Source organism: Macaca thibetana, chromosome 7 (genome assembly GCF_024542745.1).
Source record: "Macaca thibetana thibetana isolate TM-01 chromosome 7, ASM2454274v1, whole genome shotgun sequence".
Taxonomy (NCBI): Eukaryota; Metazoa; Chordata; class Mammalia; order Primates; family Cercopithecidae; genus Macaca; species Macaca thibetana.
In genome coordinates, this window is record NC_065584.1 from 37694731 (window position 1) to 37714260 (window position 19530).

The 19530-nt window shown below is 44.2% G+C and overlaps 2 protein-coding genes across 10 annotated transcripts in view; one reads left to right on the plus strand and one right to left on the minus strand.

Annotated features, from left to right (window-relative positions):
* ERH (ERH mRNA splicing and mitosis factor) overlaps window positions 1-19530 on the plus strand; it is an 892055-nt gene that overhangs the window by 315360 nt on the left and 557165 nt on the right. The window contains exon 1 of one of the 3 annotated variants that reach the window (XM_050797421.1): window positions 9444-9453. The exons of 1 other annotated variant lie outside the window; for it this stretch is intronic. The gene's annotated coding sequence lies outside the window, so the exon portion shown is untranslated. Of the gene's footprint in view, window positions 1-9443; window positions 9454-18378; window positions 18389-19530 lie in introns of those variants that run through there. One more of the 3 variants, XM_050797427.1, reaches the window with a different exon arrangement.
* The window catches only part of SMOC1 (SPARC related modular calcium binding 1), a 149939-nt gene that overhangs the window by 69839 nt on the left and 60570 nt on the right, over window positions 1-19530 (minus strand). For all 7 annotated transcript variants that reach the window (XM_050797387.1, XM_050797386.1, XM_050797384.1 and 4 more), the window contains exons 2-3: window positions 9657-9822; window positions 8425-8537 (exon numbers count right to left, since the gene is read on the minus strand). In XM_050797387.1, coding sequence (XP_050653344.1) covers window positions 8425-8537; window positions 9657-9822 — 279 coding nt within the window. The remainder of the gene's footprint in view (window positions 1-8424; window positions 8538-9656; window positions 9823-19530) is intronic.

Here is a 19530-nt window from a genome sequence, read left to right on the forward strand (position 1 = left end):
ATCTCAAAAAATAATAAAAAATAAAAATAGAAACAACACAAATGTCCATCAGCTGATGAATGAATAAATAAAATGGGATATATCTACACAATGGAATATTGTTTGACAATAAAAAGGAATGAAGTACTGATTCATGCTACAACAAGGCTGAGCCTTGAAAACATTATGCTGATTAAAATAAGCCAGGCAGAAGGACCAAATATTATTATTCCAATTGTATGAAATGTCCAGAATAAGCAAATCATAGAAATAGAAAGTAGACTAGTAGTTGCCAGGGACTGAGGAGAGAGGTAATGGGTACAGGATTTCTTCTTGGGTGATAAAAATGTTCTGGCATTAGATAATGATGACAGTTGCACAACTCTGTGAATTTACTAAGAACCACTCCATTGCATATTTTTAAATGGTAATTTTTATGGTGCACAAATTATATGTCAATACAGTTATTTTTTTTAAAGAACAAATAAAAACAGGTGGCCAGCCCACAGACCACAGTTTGCCAACCTCTGAACAAGTTCAATTCTTCCAGTTTACAGTTGAGCAAACCAAGAACCTAAAGAGGAAGAAAACTAACATCTGCTAAGCAACAATTATGTGCTAAATAGAAGACATTTTGTATAAATTTTCATTGTACATTAACTGGTTGTTTGGAACAAAAGCAATTCACTGAAAAACACATGTAAAACAAGTAGTAAGATGCTCAGGACACAGTAGATGTTCACACTGTAACAATAATATGTTTTTTGAGCATGTAACACAAAAGGAAAAAGAAAAGCAATAAGTGCCCAACAGTGGGGTCCATTGACCATTTATGCCATCTGTACATAAAGGATGGGCTTGAATTTTTAGCTTTTAACTGCTTTGAAAAAAAAAAGCTAGCATTGTCCACAGACCAAAAGGCAGGAGGTCTTTATAAAGCAGGGCACCACCCACTAAACACACTTTTTCTGCAGCATCCAAAGGGGCCAATTGTGGCTGAAGAAGCTCAGAAACATTCCAGCTCACAGATGCACCCCAGGTCTCAGTACTTCAGCTAGAGAGTCCTCTACACTGCCTGAGAGAGCCACACTGTTGCTCTAGGCAAGATCTTCCCACATGAAGACACAAAGGCCCATGGCCCCTGACTCCTGTTAGACCTCCAGGCTCATCAAAGATAGGGCAAACCCCTTCCACCCTATGAGGATGTTCAGCCTGCCAGCGTTTCATCAGTCCAGGCCAACAAAGGTTCACAGTTCATGTCAAGCATCCAGACCTTCAGTACTTGCTGGGAATGTGAAAGAAGAAAGACCAGACAGTAAACCAAGGTGTTCCCAGGGCAAGCTAGTCACACGACTCGAGTCTACAGGGGCGACGTCAGGAAGATGCGGTTCTATACTGTGGAGTTGGGGAGCTAAAACGGAACAATAAGATCTGCTTCATAGCTCAACTCCAGGCACTTAGGAAACAAGTGTGTATTTCCCTAGGTTTTAGGAAATACAATAGTAAGAATTATAGAAATGACAGTAGAGCCCACTGCCTTTGTCAAAAAGTCATAGAACATTTTTTAAGCTTCCAACTTCAGAACAAAGCATCATCAAGAAGAAATTACATCTCCCCAGACCCCTATATGCAAGGGATCCATGGACATAGAACCCTATTTGCAATGACCTCAAGAAATTAAAAAATCAGGTACGTGTGTGTACTGTTGGAGGGAAGTAGTGGTTAGAATAAGAAAATGGGAAAAGTGGTAGTGCCCATACAGCTATATCAAGAAAGATTGTTCCTGGACCATGGAGCTCAAAGACAGGAAACATAACACTTTTTTTTCCACACAGATATAACATAATGAATAGAGTTTTATATTCTATATTATTAGAACTATAATCCATCTACACAAAAAATTTAAATGTCTTGGGAATGAGTCTGATAACAAACCAATAATCAACCACATGGTTGCTCAACATTTATGGAAAGCGATGTGGTAGTATGCATCAAATACCTTAAAAAAAAAAAGGCCTTTGACACAATAGACAGTTGCTGGGAAGTTAATCCCCAAATTTTCAGGATTCATGATACATTCATACAATGAAATACAATGCAGACACTTTTTAAATGAGATAGTGCTGTATGTAACTTAGTGGGAAATAAGCCCATAACATAATTAGCTAAGAAAATATTATAAAACAATACATGACATCACACCATTCTTGTCCGAAATAATGACAATAAGTACACACAAGGAAAAAAAATCTGGAGGGTTAGACTTAACTGTTGCTATTTCAGGGGGATGAAATCACTGGCTTAATCTTTCTACCTTATATACTTATTGTCAGAATTTTTTTTAACAGAATGTGTGTAGCTTTTCTATTTAGAAGAAAATGAAAATATTTATTGTCTTAATTATCTGGTTAATTAAATCCCTAATACACACACATACACAAATACATAAAATAAGCCTCTACAACACATGCCTTTAGAGGGTGCATAGTGTGGCTATGTCATTTGTTTAAGCAATTTTCTAGTATCGGATATTTAGGTTGTTTCCAAATTTTTGCCACTATAAACAGAACTTGGATTGTAATCCTTGTGGCTAAATAGTTTCATATATTTTTAGTTACTTCCTTAGAATAAATTCCTAGAATTGGAATTGCAGGCCCAAAATATGGACACGACTGAAGACTTTTGACCCACATTGCAAAATTATCCCATTAAAAAGTCAGTGCCAATTTACTTTCCAAACTGCAAAGGAAGGGTACCCTTTTCCCTTTATCTGACCCTGAATATCATCATCTTTTCCCAGTTTTTGCTAATTTAGTAAGCAAAAGCATTCATCATCATTTTTATTTGTATTTCTAAAATGACAAAAGAAGGTAACATCATTCGGATTCACGTATTGACTATTTATTATTATTGTATGATCGGTTTATTGCTATCTCTTGCCCACATTTCTACTAGAATCTTTTTCTTTCTGAATTGCAAGAATTCTTTACATAAGATTAGCTCTTTGTTGTTAAGGCTAATGTGTGTTGTTTGCTTTTAGTTTAATTTTTCTCTTTTTAGAAATGGGGTCTTTCTATGTTGTCCAGGCTGGAGTGGAGTGGCTATTCACAGATGCAATCATAGAGCAATGCAGCCTTGAACTCCTGGGCTCAAGCAGTCCTCCTGCCTCAGCTTCCCAAGTAGCTGGGACTACAGGCTTGTGCCACCATGCTCAATTCTGCTTTTAGTTTGGTTTAAGGTGTTTGTGTCCAAAAACTTAAAATTTGTATATATTTTCCTAACAATAAAAAACATTCAGAATTCCAAATAACTGACTTATAAATGAGCTTTTGAAATATTATTGTTTGAATGTTGTCTTTTATATAGTTACTTTATCATATGTCTTAATCTCTTTTCTGCATGTAAACTCCTTGAAGGCAGAGGTCATGACATTTTTTTGAATCCTCCCTAGCAACCAGCACACAGCCCACAATATAGCAGAGCTCAAAAACGTCTGGGATGAAAAGATATTGTGCCTGGGGATTTGCTTTGAAGCAATCCAGTTTGGGGGCAGGAGATGGAAATGAGGTAAAAATGAAACAGAATTGGCCATTTGTTAATCATTGCTGAAGGTGGGTGATGGGTATATGTTCATTATATTATTATTTCTACCTTTTTGTATTTTTTTAATTTCCATAATCAAAAGATTGTGTTTTTTAAAATGTTTGTTTCATTGATTGGTCAATAGCATTAGAAAGAGAATTTCTGGCCAGGCGTGGTGGCTCAAGCCTGTAATCCCAGCACTTTGGGAGGCCGAGACAGGCGGATCACGAGGTCAGGGAATCAGGTGAAACCCCGTCTCTACTAAAAAATACATAAAACTAGCTGGGCGAGGTGGCGGGCGCCTGTAGTCCCAGCTACTCGGGAGGCTGAGACAGGAGAATGGTGTAAATCTGGGAGGCAGAGCTTGCAGTGACTGAGATCCGGCCACTGCACCCTAGCCTGGGCAACAGAGCGAGACTCTGTCTCAAAAAAAAAAAAAAAAAAAAAAAAAAAGAGAATTTCTGCAACAACAATGGTGATACAAATGGAATACATATGTATCAAGGCCACTTCTGTAGCCCAAAAAAGTTAAGAGCACAGCCTTCGGTATTAGGCAGGCTTGAGTACAAATTGTCTTAGGCCCTCCATATTAGGCAGGCTTGAGTACAAACTGTCTTAGGCCCTCGATATTAGGCAGGCTTGAGTACAAACTGTCTTAGGCCCTCGATATTAGGCAGGCTTGAGTACAACTTGTCTTAGGCCCTCGATATTAGGCAGGCTTGAGTACAAATTGTCTTAAGCTTAGGGACCTCAGGTCAGCTATTCGACGCCACTGAAACTCCATTTTTCTTTATAAATAAGGGCATTAATAACTATCTCAAAAGGTTGTAGTAAAGATTAATGAGTGTAAAACACAGGGCCTAGCACCTGATAGCACTCAATAAAAAGCGGGCATCATTGTCATTCAGTGATACACACACTTGTCAAGCTCCAGCCAACACAGCCTGATGGTGACAGCCCAACACCCTTCCACTGCAGCTGAGATTTCAGTTAATCAGCTTGGGCACCAGACAACTGCTTGGCAGAGGACTTGATAGAACAGATGTCAGGAGTTGTGTTCCGGATACCCAGAACAGAAAACAGAAAAGACCATAGCAAAGGACAAAGCCTATAGCTCCTGACCTTACTCAACAGGTCCCCAAAGAGGCTAAATTCCACATCTCAAGGAGGCAATCGAGAAACAAGAGTGATGAAGTCCTTACGAAAGTGGTTTGAAACTTTGATCAAACATTGGCATCACCTGGGGAGCTCGAAAAACCACAATGTCTGTGTCCCACTCCCAGATTTTGATTTAATGGTCTGGGATATGGCCTAGGTTTCAAGACCTTTAAAAGTCTAACATGATCTAATGTACAGCTTTAGTGTCGCTGCTGTAAAAGAAAGCTGAGCCACTCCTGTGTGTGAGTTGGGGCTGGAGGTAGGGAGGGAAGAGGACAAGGGAAAACAAAGGGAAAGAACAGAGGCCAGCGAGTCCCACATGAAGCCCATTAAAGCCAAGTCAGTCATGTGGTCTCAAGCTGTGTCCCATGCCAGACAAATCCAATCCCATTAGAGTCCCATCACTCCCCACATAAGCTTCAAGAGAGGGTTATTGTGTAATCATTCACAGGGCTAAAATATGTGACTAATACCGGGATGCGTGCATATCAATATTCTAAAGAATATTAAAGCAATGTCGTTTATCTCTGGGTTTTGGTCTTGGGGGAAAAAAAAACGCCCAGCTAAGTGATGGAGGTTGGAGAAAGGAGAAAACATCCATCTCCTGGCATTTTGGCAGCCTGTCAATGTGACTGAAGCACACTCAAAGAGGCAGCCTTATTTTGTGACGTTATTGCAGTGTCTTTGATCAGCGGGAAAAGCACATCCATTTCAATCACTGTAGCTGGGATGGACCTGCTGCCTGGCTGGCTGGCTGCCCACCAGGGTGAGCTAGCCTTCAGCCTATAGACACATGGCAGTGCTTAGCATGTCAAACAAATGAGGGGGTTCTTAACTATCTACACAACTCTTGCTGAACGTCAGGGACTCTCGTTTACCAATTTAGCCTGGACTAATCTGGAAGTTCCTTTCCCCCAGTAAACACCACCTGGTCTGGCCTGGCCTCATCAAAACAAAAGCTGGCCAGTGGGCTGTCTGTCATGAGGTAGCCATCACTTCAGAATCAGGAGGGCAGGGATCAACCGTTCCTATAAGCGACACACTCAGGATTACACAAGCCTGGAGAAAGAAAAAGCCAATGGCAACGAACTCCACTCTCCTCCTTTACCTTCACCCTGTCTCAGCCCCAAACTGATTTGAGAGAAGTCTGATTCCTCCATGCAGACATGAATTCTTAGCAATGCAGTTTTAAATCTATGCAAAGATCACCCACATTCTTTTTACCAGAATAAACAGTTTTTTAAAAATTGATGGAAGAGTTCATCCATTTTCCAACTTGGGGATTTTCAACAGAAGCTTTGGTGGGTTTTTTTCTTTTTTCTCTTTTATTGCTCTGCCTCCCGGGTTCACGCCATTCTTCTGCCTCAGCCTCCCGAGTAGCTGGGACTACGGGCACCTGCCACCACGCCTGGCTAATTTTTTTGTATTTTTTAGTAGAGAGGGGGTTTTACCGTGTTAGCCAGGATGGTCTCGATCTCCTGACCTCGTGATCCACCCACCTTGACCTCCCAAAGTGCTGGGATTACAGGCGTGAGCCACCACGCCCGGCTGGGTTTTTTTTCTTAAGTGGCATAGTGGTATCGACACGATAGAAAGATATGAGTAGTAGAACTACAGTAGAGATGGGAATAATTATGATGATAATGACAAAACTTTATATATTATTTATGTGTTCCAAGTGTTTCATGTGTGTTAACTGATTTTATCTTCATCACAACCTAATGAAGGAAGTTATAATAATGATCATTAACAATAGTAATTATAGGAATATATAATATGTAACAATTATTATGACATATAATAATAATGAACAACAGAAAAGCAATCATAATAATCAATCTCCACTTTTCAGATAAGACACCCAGAGAAGCTCGGGGACTTACCTGAAGGGTGGGGGCTGAGCTTCGTGCCAGGTGTCCAGCTCCAGGAACAGCACGCTAACCAGAGCACCAGACTGCCTCCTTCCAGAGCACACCTCAGAGCCTCCTTTAAAGCTGCCAGCTCAGAAAGCCAGCAGAGTATAGAGGGCTTCCGAGGGCTCTGGACTTAGGAATTCGTGAGTCTGAACTCCAGCTCTGCCACTCCACATCCCACACCTGTTGCATCCTCTATAAATGGGGATAATGACACCTACCTCACAGGCTTGTGGTAAGGTTTAAATGACAAAATGAATCAAAAGCACCTCTCCCAGGGTCAGCAACGAAAGTCAGTTTAACCCGGTGACTATCAAGCCTGGCTACCTATTTGAATCAACCAGAAAACTTTTTAAATGCTGATATCCAATCCCCAACCTCCTTATCCCTCTACATTTCTACCTCAACAGAAAGTTAGTCTCAAATCAGTAATCCACTGTGTCCCACCTGGATATGAAACCTGAAGCCCCTCAGACCAAAGACCAGCCTATACACCCTTTGCCACATTGATCAAGAATTACAGGCAAGCTTCTAAATCCCTGAAGCCTCTGCCCCTGGCTCTAAGACAGCAGGAATCCCCCCAAATGTTGTTTGATTGGACAAAGGAAGTTGCAGGTGCCAGGACCATTCCCAACAACTTGGCTAAGCTCACCCTTGTCCAGTGACCTTCCCCACATTCATCAGGACAGCACCTTCACCCAGCTGGCACCATATCTGACTCTCACAGAAGCTTCCCACCTCCCACCTCAGCCACAAGCCCCTGCATAGGAGGAAGCAGCCCAGAGGCTTTCCTGAGAAGCACCTTTCTGTCCCACCGTTGCCTGTGTTTTAGAAATAGTCTGTGCCAAGGCCAGGTGTGATGGCTCACACTATAATCCTAGCACTTTTGGAGGCTGAAGCAGGAGGATCACTTGAGGGCAGGACCTCGAGACCAATCTGGGCAAAGCAGCAAGATCCCTGTCTCTAAAAAATATTTTTAAAATAAGCTGGGTGTGGTGGCGTGTGCCTATAGTCCCAGCTATTCAGGAGACCTGGGTGGAAGGATAGCTTGATCCCAGGAATTCAAGGCTGCGATGAGCTATGATTGTGCCACTGCACTCCAGCCTGGAGTGAGACCCTATCTGCAACAGAGTGAGACCCTGTCTTGAAAAAAAGAAAAGAAAAAAGAAATAGTCTGTGCCAAGATCAACACAGTCAGCATTACTTTGACAATACACTAACCAGAAGACCATCCAAGATGAGAGGTAGGACTGCCTTAGGTTTTAAAATCTTAGTATATGCATACCTGTATGTGTATATACACACACACACTCACACACTCCAAGAACCATAGTACACTTTGTGCTCAAAAAGGACTCTGCTTCGTTCAAGGACTGGGTATAGAAAGCAGGGAGGGCAGGGGGTAGCAATAAACAGGGAAGGGAATACTGGGGTTGCCCATGGAAACTGGCAGGAATAAGAAAAATAATCAGCCCACATTTGACAGAAGAGAAAAGCACAGCTCTGGCCCTCAAAGGAGACAGCCAGCAGGGAGGATGGGGACCAAGCAATGCCAGTTTCCTGGCTCGGGCTACCATGCATCTTTTCAGGACCTACTGCCAGTTGGCAAGAGGTGGCGTGGGGGGCCGTGGAGGGGTCGGGGAGGGGGAAGGCAGCACGGAGGAGAGTTGAAGAGCCACTCACTCGACTGTTTCCCAGAAAGTGAAAGCGCCAAGCAGCCCTCGCGCTCTCAGGACACCTCCCCTCTGCTTCCGTCCAGGAAAGAGCCCAAGAGGATTGTCCAAGGCCTCACCTGGGTAAAGGAGCCGTCCTCGCCACACTCTGGGACAAACACAGCTTCCTGAGGCTTCTTGGCTTGCTCCAGGGCTTGAGCCCGCTCCAAGCGACACTTGCTCTGGCCAGCATCTGAAAGGGGAGAGGAGCGGATTTCATATTTCACTTGGATTCGACACTGGGGCCGAGGGACAAAATGGCTGAGAAAACCACTCCACCTGTGCGGGAGCCCACACACAACCAACTGGCTTCTCCAAGCCTGAAAGGGCTGTGGCTAGGGGCTGCTGCACAGCCCCCCTTCCCTGCATGTCAGTCACAGAAAAGTGGAGGAGTCATGTTTTTCCCAAGTTCTGCCTGTCTTTTCTCCCAAGTACCTCTACCCTCGCCCCATAGAAAATAAAAAATGTGTTACTTCCATGATTTTTCACTGGGTTTATTCTAAAAGTAGTAAGCCCAATGGGGGTTCAACTATGTCTTATGGTTCAAGAATTGCAAGTATTTTCTTTAGAAAATCAGAGGCTCTAGCACAGCCTGCTTAGCCACCTACAATTCCTGGGATGGCTCTAAGCAGTCCGGGACTACAAATTCAAATATGTTCAGGATTCAGGAAAAAGATACAAATTAGAGAAACCAGCTGGATATGAGAAGAATGACACTCAGTTCTGAGAGGCTACAGGGAGTGCTGTAAGACTGTGGCAAACTGGAGAACAGGCTCCCCTTTAAAGGGGTAGCTGTTATGCAGGTTTAGTCATGTGTTGCTTTGTAGGAACACAGATCTAATGTTACCAGACTTTCCAATTTTGGAACAGAAGGACAAAAAGCAAGATTTTTTTTCACTGAATCTCCCAATTTTTAAATGTTATCCCAAATGTTTTTTGCTGTTTTTAAACAGGCAAGGAGACCAAACAAAACATATCTGTTGGCCAACAATTTGGAATCACTATTTGGGAGCCAGCAATAATGTCTTGCCGTTTTAAGCATCTCCATAAAAAGAAAAAGGAAAGCACTCGCCAGATAGCAGCACATCTCTTTAAGCCCTAGCTTGGGGGCAGTGTGTGAAAGACAGAAAAATGCTCATTCCTTCAGGTAGACCAGGCCTTCTTCCTTCCACTCTGGTGGAAGGGGTGGAGAGACAGGAAAGCAAAGTGAGTAGACAGATTTATTCCAAGCTCCCCTGCTGCAAATGCACAGTGAGGGAGCTGGGGTGCCCAGGAAACTCTCCTTGGCTGGGCAGGGGGTGCACACACTCACCTTTGCATCTACCTCGATGCACCACGCCCAGGGTCTGGTCTCGGCACTTGGCTCGCTGGTACTCACACATGGACTCATAGGACCTGCCATCAGAGGCACAGATGGGTTTGGGTTGAGTCCTGGAGCAGTGGAGGTTGCACTGAGGGTCACGGTCACTTATTAGAAACTAGGTTGGAAAAAAGTGAAAGGGTACAGAGGTTACTTTTGCAAGAAAAGTAGGGGTGAGTCCATGACTTACAGTACTTGTTTGCCTTTAGAAAGTAAGTCCCGAATAAACTCAAATAAAACCCTGAAAGTCAAGGGAACGGAGCAGCCACAAAGTCTAACCAAGGAAGGCATCATCTATGCCTCATACGAACAATAATGTCTAACAATTACTGACCATTAACAGGCACTGTGCCAGGTAATTCGCATCCAGGACCTCAGTCCTCACAACAACCCTATGAAATAGGAACTCTATTCTGTAGACAAGGAAACCGAAGCCCAGAGACATAACTTGCCCAGTGTCACATAGCTATAAGAAGTGGAGGCTGAATTAGAATCTAAATCTGTCAGAAGTAAAGTCAAAGCTTTACCCTCTAGGATGTCCAGCCTCTCCATCCATGCAGACAGCCATGCAGCCTCTATTTGGGTGCATCCTCAAATCAGGAACACACTCTCAATCTCCAAATTCCATCTCGGGAAAGTTTCATTTATTAGATGGTATTGAGCTCCAAATCTATCCTCCCTCCAATTTTTGCCATCTCTCTCTGGCAGAATACAAGTTAAATAATTTTCTGTGAGAAACAGATTTCCTGATTTTTAAAATAACAATAATCAGCTTGGAAAATATTGAGTTAAGCAGATTTTCTTGGTGAAGGGCTTCTCAGGTGACTCTAATACATTCTTATGCATTGTGAACCTCCAAGACATATAGTAAATTAAAGATAGCTACAAATTATTTGCTACTCCTCTCATTGAGCTATGGAGTCTAATTTCCTCTCCCTTGAATCTGGACTGGCCTCAGGAACTTGCTTGACCAAGAAAATGCTATGGGAGTGGTGTCTGGGGACTTCAAAGTTAGGTTACACGAAGCCTTGCAGCTCCTACCTGGGCCTCTTGTAATACTCACTCTTGAGGAAACCAGCTGCCGTGTAAGAAGCCTAACAACCCTGAGACCATCATACTATGAGAAAGCCCAAGTTTACATATGTCAAAACTATGCAGAGAGAGAAACGCCCAACCAGCCCAAGCACAGAGACATGTTGAGTGAAGAAGCCTTCAGGTGAGTCTAATCCCAGCTGTCATCTAATTGCAACTCACAGAGATGAAAATAAACAATTGCATGAGAGACCCCAACTTCAGAACCACCCAGCTGAGCCCAGTTAACCCACAGAACTGAGAGAGAGTATAATAATAAATTGTTTTAAGCCTTTATGTTTTGTGGTAGTTTGTTACACAACAATCAACCAGATCAAGGGGCATATACAATGAAGGATCTTCCAAAGTTACTTAACCATGAACCCCTATATCAGGGAACCCTCTGTTAACAACAACAGAATACAGTTGGAAAACAATAATTGGGCTATTACAATCCATGAGCTTCTGTTCAATGACTCACGGTTAGACTGTACGGGCCTTGAGACCTGGGTCCACTCTTATCTACTCCCATATAGCAGAGTCCTGGGCACACAGAATGAGGCTCTTCATCAGACTGGGTTGAGGGAATGAATGTCCCACAATAATGAATGGCAATGTCATGAGCACACATCAGGCTATTGGTAATGGTAGAGATGACTATGTAATCAAATCAAACTCGTAGAGGTTTTGGGAAGGCGTGAATATAAGCTCTGTCTCAGACGTATTTGTGGGCCCTTTGTGTGAAGCAAACAGATGAGAACTTGTTGACCCTTTTCCAGAACAGCAGAGAAAGTTTCAGAGGTAGTACCACACCCTTCAAGGGAGTACCGGAAACACACATCCCACACTGGCCAAAATCAAAGAGGACCTGAACCTGTCCATAAACACACAGACTACATCCCAGCTATAAAACCAGTCACCCCTTGGGACTGGACCTCATGCCTGGGTGCTGGCTGCCTAGCACAGGGACAGAGCAGCTAAGGGCTGAAACCACTGCACAGGACTTGTCCAAATGGACAGTGAAACTGCGCTTTCTCTTCAGACACCTTCGGCAAGGTCACACCTGAATCTTGCCCAGGGCCCAAAGGGAAATATCCAGATAGTGTCTCGTGAGCACAGCATTTGATAGAGTCCGGTGTTCAGGGGTAAAAAATAAATAACTCAGATCATCGTCTCCAGAGGAAGCCCACCGCCTCCAAGGCTGCCCCACAGAAGAGGGGTGAGCTGACAGGGGGAAGTGGGAGAGTACATCATTGTTCAGTCAAGCCCTGCACATGACCCCCAGCCTCAACCCCCTTCGAGCTGCCCCTGCTTTAAACCTGCGAGCCGTGTCCCACTGCTCGGGGACCCTTACATCGTCTCCTGGGCCTGGTGAGAATTGGACCCAAGGGCCCCTCGCTAGCCCTCTGCTCTCTCTTCCTTGCTCTCCCTTGCTCCCTGCTGGTGGGGCACACAGGCCTTCCCATTTCTCAGATGAGCTACCTCTGCTGCTACCTCCAGGCCTTCAGGCACACTGTTCCTTCTCCATTCCCTCCCACCCTGCTTTGGATTTTGGCTCAGGCGGTCTCTTCCGGGAGGCCCTGCCTGACTCTCCCAGGTGAGGATGATATCCTGTAATACTCCCTCATACTTCATTTTTCTTTCATGGCTCTTCACACAATTTGTAATGAAGAATTCATTTGTGTGATTTGGTTACCAGTGGAATCCCCAACTCTGAGCTCCATGAAGATGAGAACAATGTCCGCTTTGCCTGTGAACACCTCCCCCGGGCATCTAGCACAATCCTGGGGCCCTCCATCATGTGTGGGAGGAGTGCAGCCCTGTAGCAGCATCTCCCACATGCCATTCCTTCAACACCACTGCCAATGGGACGTCACGGGCCTGGCTTTCTGGGCTCCTGCCTCCCCTGGGGATCACCAGGGCCACTCCTCATGCTCCCATGCTTTTGAGCCTTGCCATCCTCAGCCATGTTCTCCCATCGGACTTCTGCATTGCACGTGGGCAGAAGTGGCCCAGAGCCTGCCACCTTTACTCCACCTCAGAACAAGAACTCTCATCAGGAGCATCTCGTGCTGGGCCTGCCCTGCCTGGAGGGCAGGGCTGTCTCACCTGGATGTTCAGCATCTGGTGTCTGGCACACAGAGTAGGCGCTTGGTCAACAGTTTTTGACTTTGTAAAGTCCTTTTTGCAAGTGGGCCAGTGTTTCTGTTTGTTATAATGAAAGGCAGTGGGACCTAGTGATTAGAAGCTCGGCTCTGGAGCCCAGCAGTCGGTGTCAGTACCAGCACCAGCACCCACATGCTATTTAACCTCGGGAACGTTGCCTTGCTTCTCTGGGCTTTTAGTTTTCTCATCCATAAAATGAGAGTAGTAACAAGCCTTGCCTCATAGGGTGGTGCGAAGATTCAATTATTAACATATCCTAAGTCACGTATAAGTTCTTGTTCATCTTCTTTCTTTGGAATTTAAGAGAAGCGGGGCATGGTTTAAGAGAACACACAGAAAAAAGAGGGAGAGGAAGACAAAGTTTCTTTTCAAACCCACTGAGGCTGCCTAGTTGCCTATGCTGTAGCTCATGGGACAGGAGAGCTGCCAGCGTCCCCGTGAAGTTGAACTGCAGGCCAAAAAATCGGTTTGAAAATGGATTGCTCTATGCCAAGAGAGAGGCCACAGCAGCTGTGCTGGAGACCAGCTTCCTAACAAGGGGAATACTCTGTCTACAAACAGATAGGTTAAAGAACTTCAGAGGCCCCACCCATGCCAACACACAGAGATCATTCTCAGCTTCAGAAGAGCACCCAAAATATTCCTGTCTAGAAATTACTGGTCCCTAAGCCCAAATAAAAAGTTCGGAGACAGCATGGGGTCATTGACAATCTTCAGTCAACTATGATGTCACATTTTCATCTGTTTTAGGAACTGTGTATATTTGTGATTGTTTTCACACACACGAAAAAAATGAGTTCTATAAAATGGAGCTTTAACCAGATGACTAAGCCCTAATAAGATCACCCAAACCTCCAGGGCCCCAAAGGGATTATTCTGTGTCCACAAACACTGAGGATGAGGTAACACTCCAGTTCGTCCCTTCATCTGTTCATCTGCTCTTTACTCAATAAGTGATCACCAACAGTGAGCCCAACACTGTACCAGCATAGGAAGCAATACGTAACCAACATGGTACCCACCCTCAGTGAGCTTACCATTTAGGGTGGAGGCAAGGAGCATGTTAATAGGACACCAAGGAGCTATTAAGATAGAGGCAATAAGAGAAGGCTTAATCCTAGAGACTCTGGAATGCTCCAAAGCCACACAGTCCAACAGAACTTCTCACTGTGATGGACATGTTCTATATCTGTGCCATCCAATACAGCAGCCACAAACCACATGTGGCTATTAAGCACTGCAATGTAGCTAATGCAACTGGGAAATCAAATATTTAGTTACGTTTAATTTTAGTTAATTTAAGTTTAAATGACCACATGTGGCTAGTGGCTACCGTATGCAACAGCCCAGTTATAAAGTAAACAAACCAAGAGGAGACGAGAGAGGAGAGAGCATAGTCTCCAACTGAATTTTTCTCAGTTGAGCCAGGTGAAGACTGATTGAGAGAAAAAGAGAAAAAAGAAAAAGAAAAAAGAAGCTGATCTGGAGAATAATTTCTGCATTTTGAAATTAGATAGTATATTAGGCTATTCTTGCATTCCTATGAAGAAATACCTGAGGCCGGGCATGGTGGCTCTAACCTATAATCCCAGCACTTTGGGAGGTCAAGGAGGGAGGATTGCTTGAGCCCAGAAGTTCAAGACCAACCTGGGCAACATAGAGAGACCCTGTCTCTACAAAAAATTTAAAAATTAGCCAGGCATAGTAATGCATGTCCATGGCCCTAGTTACTTGGGAGGCTAAGATGGGAGGATCACTTGAGCTGGGAGGTGAAGGCTGCACTGAGCCATGATGGTACCACTGTACTCCAGTCTGGGTGACAGAATAAGAATAAAAGAAAAGAAAAGAAAAGAGGGAGGGAAGGAAGGGAAAGGAAAGAAGGAAGGAAGGAAGGAAGGAAGGAAGGAAGGAAGGAAGGAAGGAAGGAAGGAAGGAAGGAAGGCAGGCAGGCAGGCAGGCAGGCAGGCAGGCAGGAAGGCAGGAAGGCAGGCAGGCAGGCAGGCAGGCAGGCAGGCAGACTGGCCAGCCTGAGACTGGGTAATTTATAAAGAAAAGAGATTTAATTGCTCACGGTTCTGTAGGCTACACAGGAAGCATAACACTGGCATTTGCTCTGCTTCTGGGGAGGCCTCAGGGAACTTTTACTCAGGGCAGAAGGTGAAGCAGGAGCTTGCATGTCACATGGCAAAAGCAGAAGCAAGAGGGATAGGGGGGCAGGTCATACACTTAACCAGATCTCACAAGTACTCACTATTGCAAAGAGAGCACCAAGCCATGAGGCATGCACCCCAATGACCAAAGCACCTCCCACCAGGCCCCACCTCCAACATTGGGGATTACATTTCAACATGAGATTTGGTTGGGGACAAATTTCCAAACTATGTCAGATAGAAAATCAGTTCACTATTTATGGGTCAAAACTAGGATATTCCAGGAGTTTGGAGTTGCTCAGGAGAAATCATGGTTGGTGGAAATTTGGGGACTTGGACAGGGTCAAGCCATCTCTCCAAGAAGTCAAACACTGAGCCATTTCCTTCTAGAGGGGAATAGCAGTTTTACAGAAATATTCATATATATTCCTTTCCTTCTTCCTAACCAAAAGACAGTAAAAACAAAATAATTATGTTAATTATGATTGCACAATACAGAAACCAAACGAAAGGAGCTGGGATAATTGTATATCTGCAGTTGTCTCTCCCACCCATTCTCCTTGCGGGGTGGATGACTTCGAACATTCTGTGTTTTGTTCACATTTGTAAAATAGGACAGATACTTGATATACACATAAACAAGTCATTTTTCCTATTGGAAAAGTAAGCTACTGACTGGGGGCTGCCTTTGCCATGGAAGAGGATCAGGGTAGATGAAATCAATTTTGGACTAATCATCCCCTCCATCTGAAATGCACACATGCTGGTTCTTTCCCTTCAGTCTCCAGCAGAGTAGAATGCAAGCCCTGCCACAGCTTTTGCTCAAGGAGACCACCCCAATACCACAAGCTGTGTTAGGTTTGACTAACTGCCAAGTTTCCATGACAATATAGAGAATAAAAGAGCCAGCCTAAGGTTCCATCTGGGAGAAGATGTTTAATTCTTTATAATATAGAGCTGTTCTCACACTCTTAACTTCAACCTGTTAGTATCATGCTGACTTAACCAATATCTAAAATCTAAACAGGTATTTTTCTGGTAATATGCATACCCCTATATTTTTCCTGGGTGTAGAGGAGGAGACAATACCCATACTAAACAACCAGGTTGGTGGTCTATCCACTGGATTTGGGAGAGTGAAGTCCACAATTTGGAGCAGCAAGTGACATTTCTCTGAGCTATCATACTCAAAACTCACAGGCCAAACTCAAATTAATTTTAGGTTTTTCTTTAATAAATTCATATGTAACACAGCTTCAAGTACTCACTTTCAACCTTTTTGCTTCACTTACCTAAGGGAGCAAAACAAACCACCCCTAAACCTAGCAGCTTCAAACAACAATTTATCATTTCTCGTAATTCTGTGGGTTGACTGGGCTCAGCTAGGAGGTTCTTCTGCTCCACATGGTATCACCTGAGATAACAGATTTGACTTCATTTAGTTGAGAGCTTGGCTGGGGCTCTGTCTCCAACAGGCTTTCCTGTCTTATCCATGATGACTTCATTTAGTCCTTTATCTCTTGCCTGGGTGTTTGACTCTTTGGCACCAACTTCCTCCCCCATCCCTACCCCTAATTCAAGTTCAAATCCACATTGCCACTGAGGTTATCATCCTAAAAAGCAAATACTTTCATATGTTAAACACCACCATTAGCTTCCTTGGCACTCCTGCTGCACCACGTTTATACTCCCATCAAAATCCTCAATATACTGCATTATCATTTATCTATTTACATGTCTATAAAAGATTGTGTCTTATTCCTCTTTATATACATAAGGCTTAACACAGCATCCTACCAAAAAGTTTGTTCAGCACATATTTGAGGAATGAATGAATGAATATCAAACCTTACCTAAAATATACCATGAAGAAGTACCTCCTTTTTCTGTCACTTACTGTGAAAAGAAATATTCTTCGTCCAACAACCAACAACAGCTTAAAGCTCTCAAATGTATAGTAATTAAAGGTATTTGTTCCTTTCTTTTCTTTAAAGGAACATCTATCTCTTAGATAATAAAAGCCACATATTAAACTTGGTAAATTTTCCTTGGATTAATGGAAAGGAAAAAGATCTCTAATTTAAGAGAATGTACCAGTATGGCTGAGATAGTACCCATATATCATTAAATCATCACGGAATTCATTCCCAATGAGCCCGGCCTTAGCCCCCAGGAAGCCTTTCCACCACCCCAGAGATGTCATCTCACATAACTCAGGCAGTATCTGAGACCCTAGACTGATGAGCCTGAAATGAATTATAAGTCAAGGTAGGAAACTCTGACAATTTAACGGCCAATGTGATTAGCACTCTAGTTTTTTGAGCAGCTACCATATGCATGCACTTGAGTAAGAACAATAGTCAGATGGGAAAAAAAAGTCATTTATAAGTCAACTTTTTGACACCGTAAATTCATTTTTCTACAGGCTCAACATTGTAAATAATGGTGAATTTTCTCCACCTGCAAATGTCCAATCTCCAAATGCCTATTTGGAAGGAAAGAGAAGGAGAACAATCCCTACATGTACACCTGCTAGGTGGTAACAGGCAGGGCAGAAACCACAGCCCAGTTCTGCAGCTCCATCCTGCCTCTGGACTGTGCACACACTGGCCCCTTTCCCTGGAATGTTCTTCCACCTGATGAACTCCAATTCAGAGGTAAATGCTGCTGCCTTGGGGCACCTGACTTCCAAAACAGGTTGGGATACCTGTGATGAGCCCCAGAACACCCACTATGGTCCACTGTGGCCTGTGCCATAATTGTGATTAAAATGGCCCATCATTTAATTTTACATTGCTTGCCCATGCCCCTCCTCCGGGCTGCAAGCTCCCTGAGGGCAGAAACCAAGATCTGAGTGTGACCAAGATCTGCTGCATCCCCAGTGCCCAAAGGAGGCATTTAATAAATATGTATGGCTTGAATGAATGAGGAGAAAACCGAGGCTGAGCAAGGTTGTCAGTAAGTGGTAGAGCACTCCTGTAAGTCTGATCCTCACAGCCCAGATTCTTTCTCCCACACCACACTGCCTTCCTCTATGTAGGGATATCAGACACCATGCCCCAGATGTCACTGAGGGGCAGAAAGGGCTTTGCTGTCAGCTCTGGCAACAGTGGTTTGGGTCTATAGTAGTGACCCACAGGAGAACAGAAGAGGAGAAGGGCACCAGAAGCAAAAAGAGCTCTCCCAAGAGAGGGGATACTTTTCTGTCTTGTTTGTAAATCACAGTCCAGCTCAAGTTTTTAGAACTCAAGTACCAAAAAGCATTTCTGGGAGGTAAACCTGCAATTGAAAGGGGGGAAAAGTCACTCTTGGAGCCAACGCCTGGAACAAAAAGCGGAGAATCACATTCCAGACGTCTAGCTGCGGCTCAGCCACTTGCTCTCCAACCAAGGACTGTGCGCCTCTCACCACATCCTTCACCATCTGCAAAACTGGACTGTGGCTTTTTTCTCTGGGGCCTGCATCTTTGGGAATGGAAAGTGGTTTCCCATTAAAACATCAGTCACCCACCCACTATCAAATTCGTCATCTGCATTAAAAATCCACATCCCTATATCTGCCAGCTCACTCTCACCCTTCCCTGACCCCATGACCACTGCATTTACACAGGTGCAAAGAAGGGCCTCGACCTGCTGCCTTCAGAGTGGGGCTCGGTGAAGATGGAGGAGGGAAGATAAGGGAGGTCAAAGGGAATGAGAGGCCTGCCAGCAATGGCAGCATCTGCTCTTCCTCCGCACACCTCCGCGACAGAGCCTGACAGCAGCATGCCCGATTAAAGGGCTTTTCACGCTGCTGAGGGAAAGCAGACACCCCCTCCAGCTGTTGGGCAGCTGGAGCCACTTCTGTTGTTTTAGCCAGGAGAGGCCTGACCTTCGTCACCCCACCACCACCCCCTCCCCAAGGGAGGAATTTAGCAGTCACTTCACCCTACCCACCCGACTTCCCTCCTCCACTGTGTCCCCCACCCCCAGCAGCCACAGGAATGATGGGCCAGGGCCCAGGGGAGAAGGCTGTCTTACACCAGGTGCCACTGTGTGGGAGGGCAGGAGAGAGGAGGACCCGTGGGTTTGACAAAGCAGCTGAGACCCTGGATCTAAAGAGACCCTAACAAAAATGCAAAGAGGGCTGAGTTAACTTACATGCTCCCAAACCACTCAGATTCTGTCTGCAGCCCCAAACCCATGCTTCCTGTCAATCTTTTAGAAAGGCAGGTGAACATAAAGTGAGGGTTAGGGTCCAAGTCATCAAATTTCAAAAAAAATAAAAATAAAGCTTTATTCTAAATGAAAGAAGCCAGACTCAAAAAGTTACATACTATATAATTCCCTTATGTGACGTCCTAGAAAAGGCCAAACCAAAGTGACAGAAATTGGATTAATGATTACCAGGGACTGCAGATAAGGAGAGAAGCAGGAGAAAATGTTTTTGGGTGATGGAAA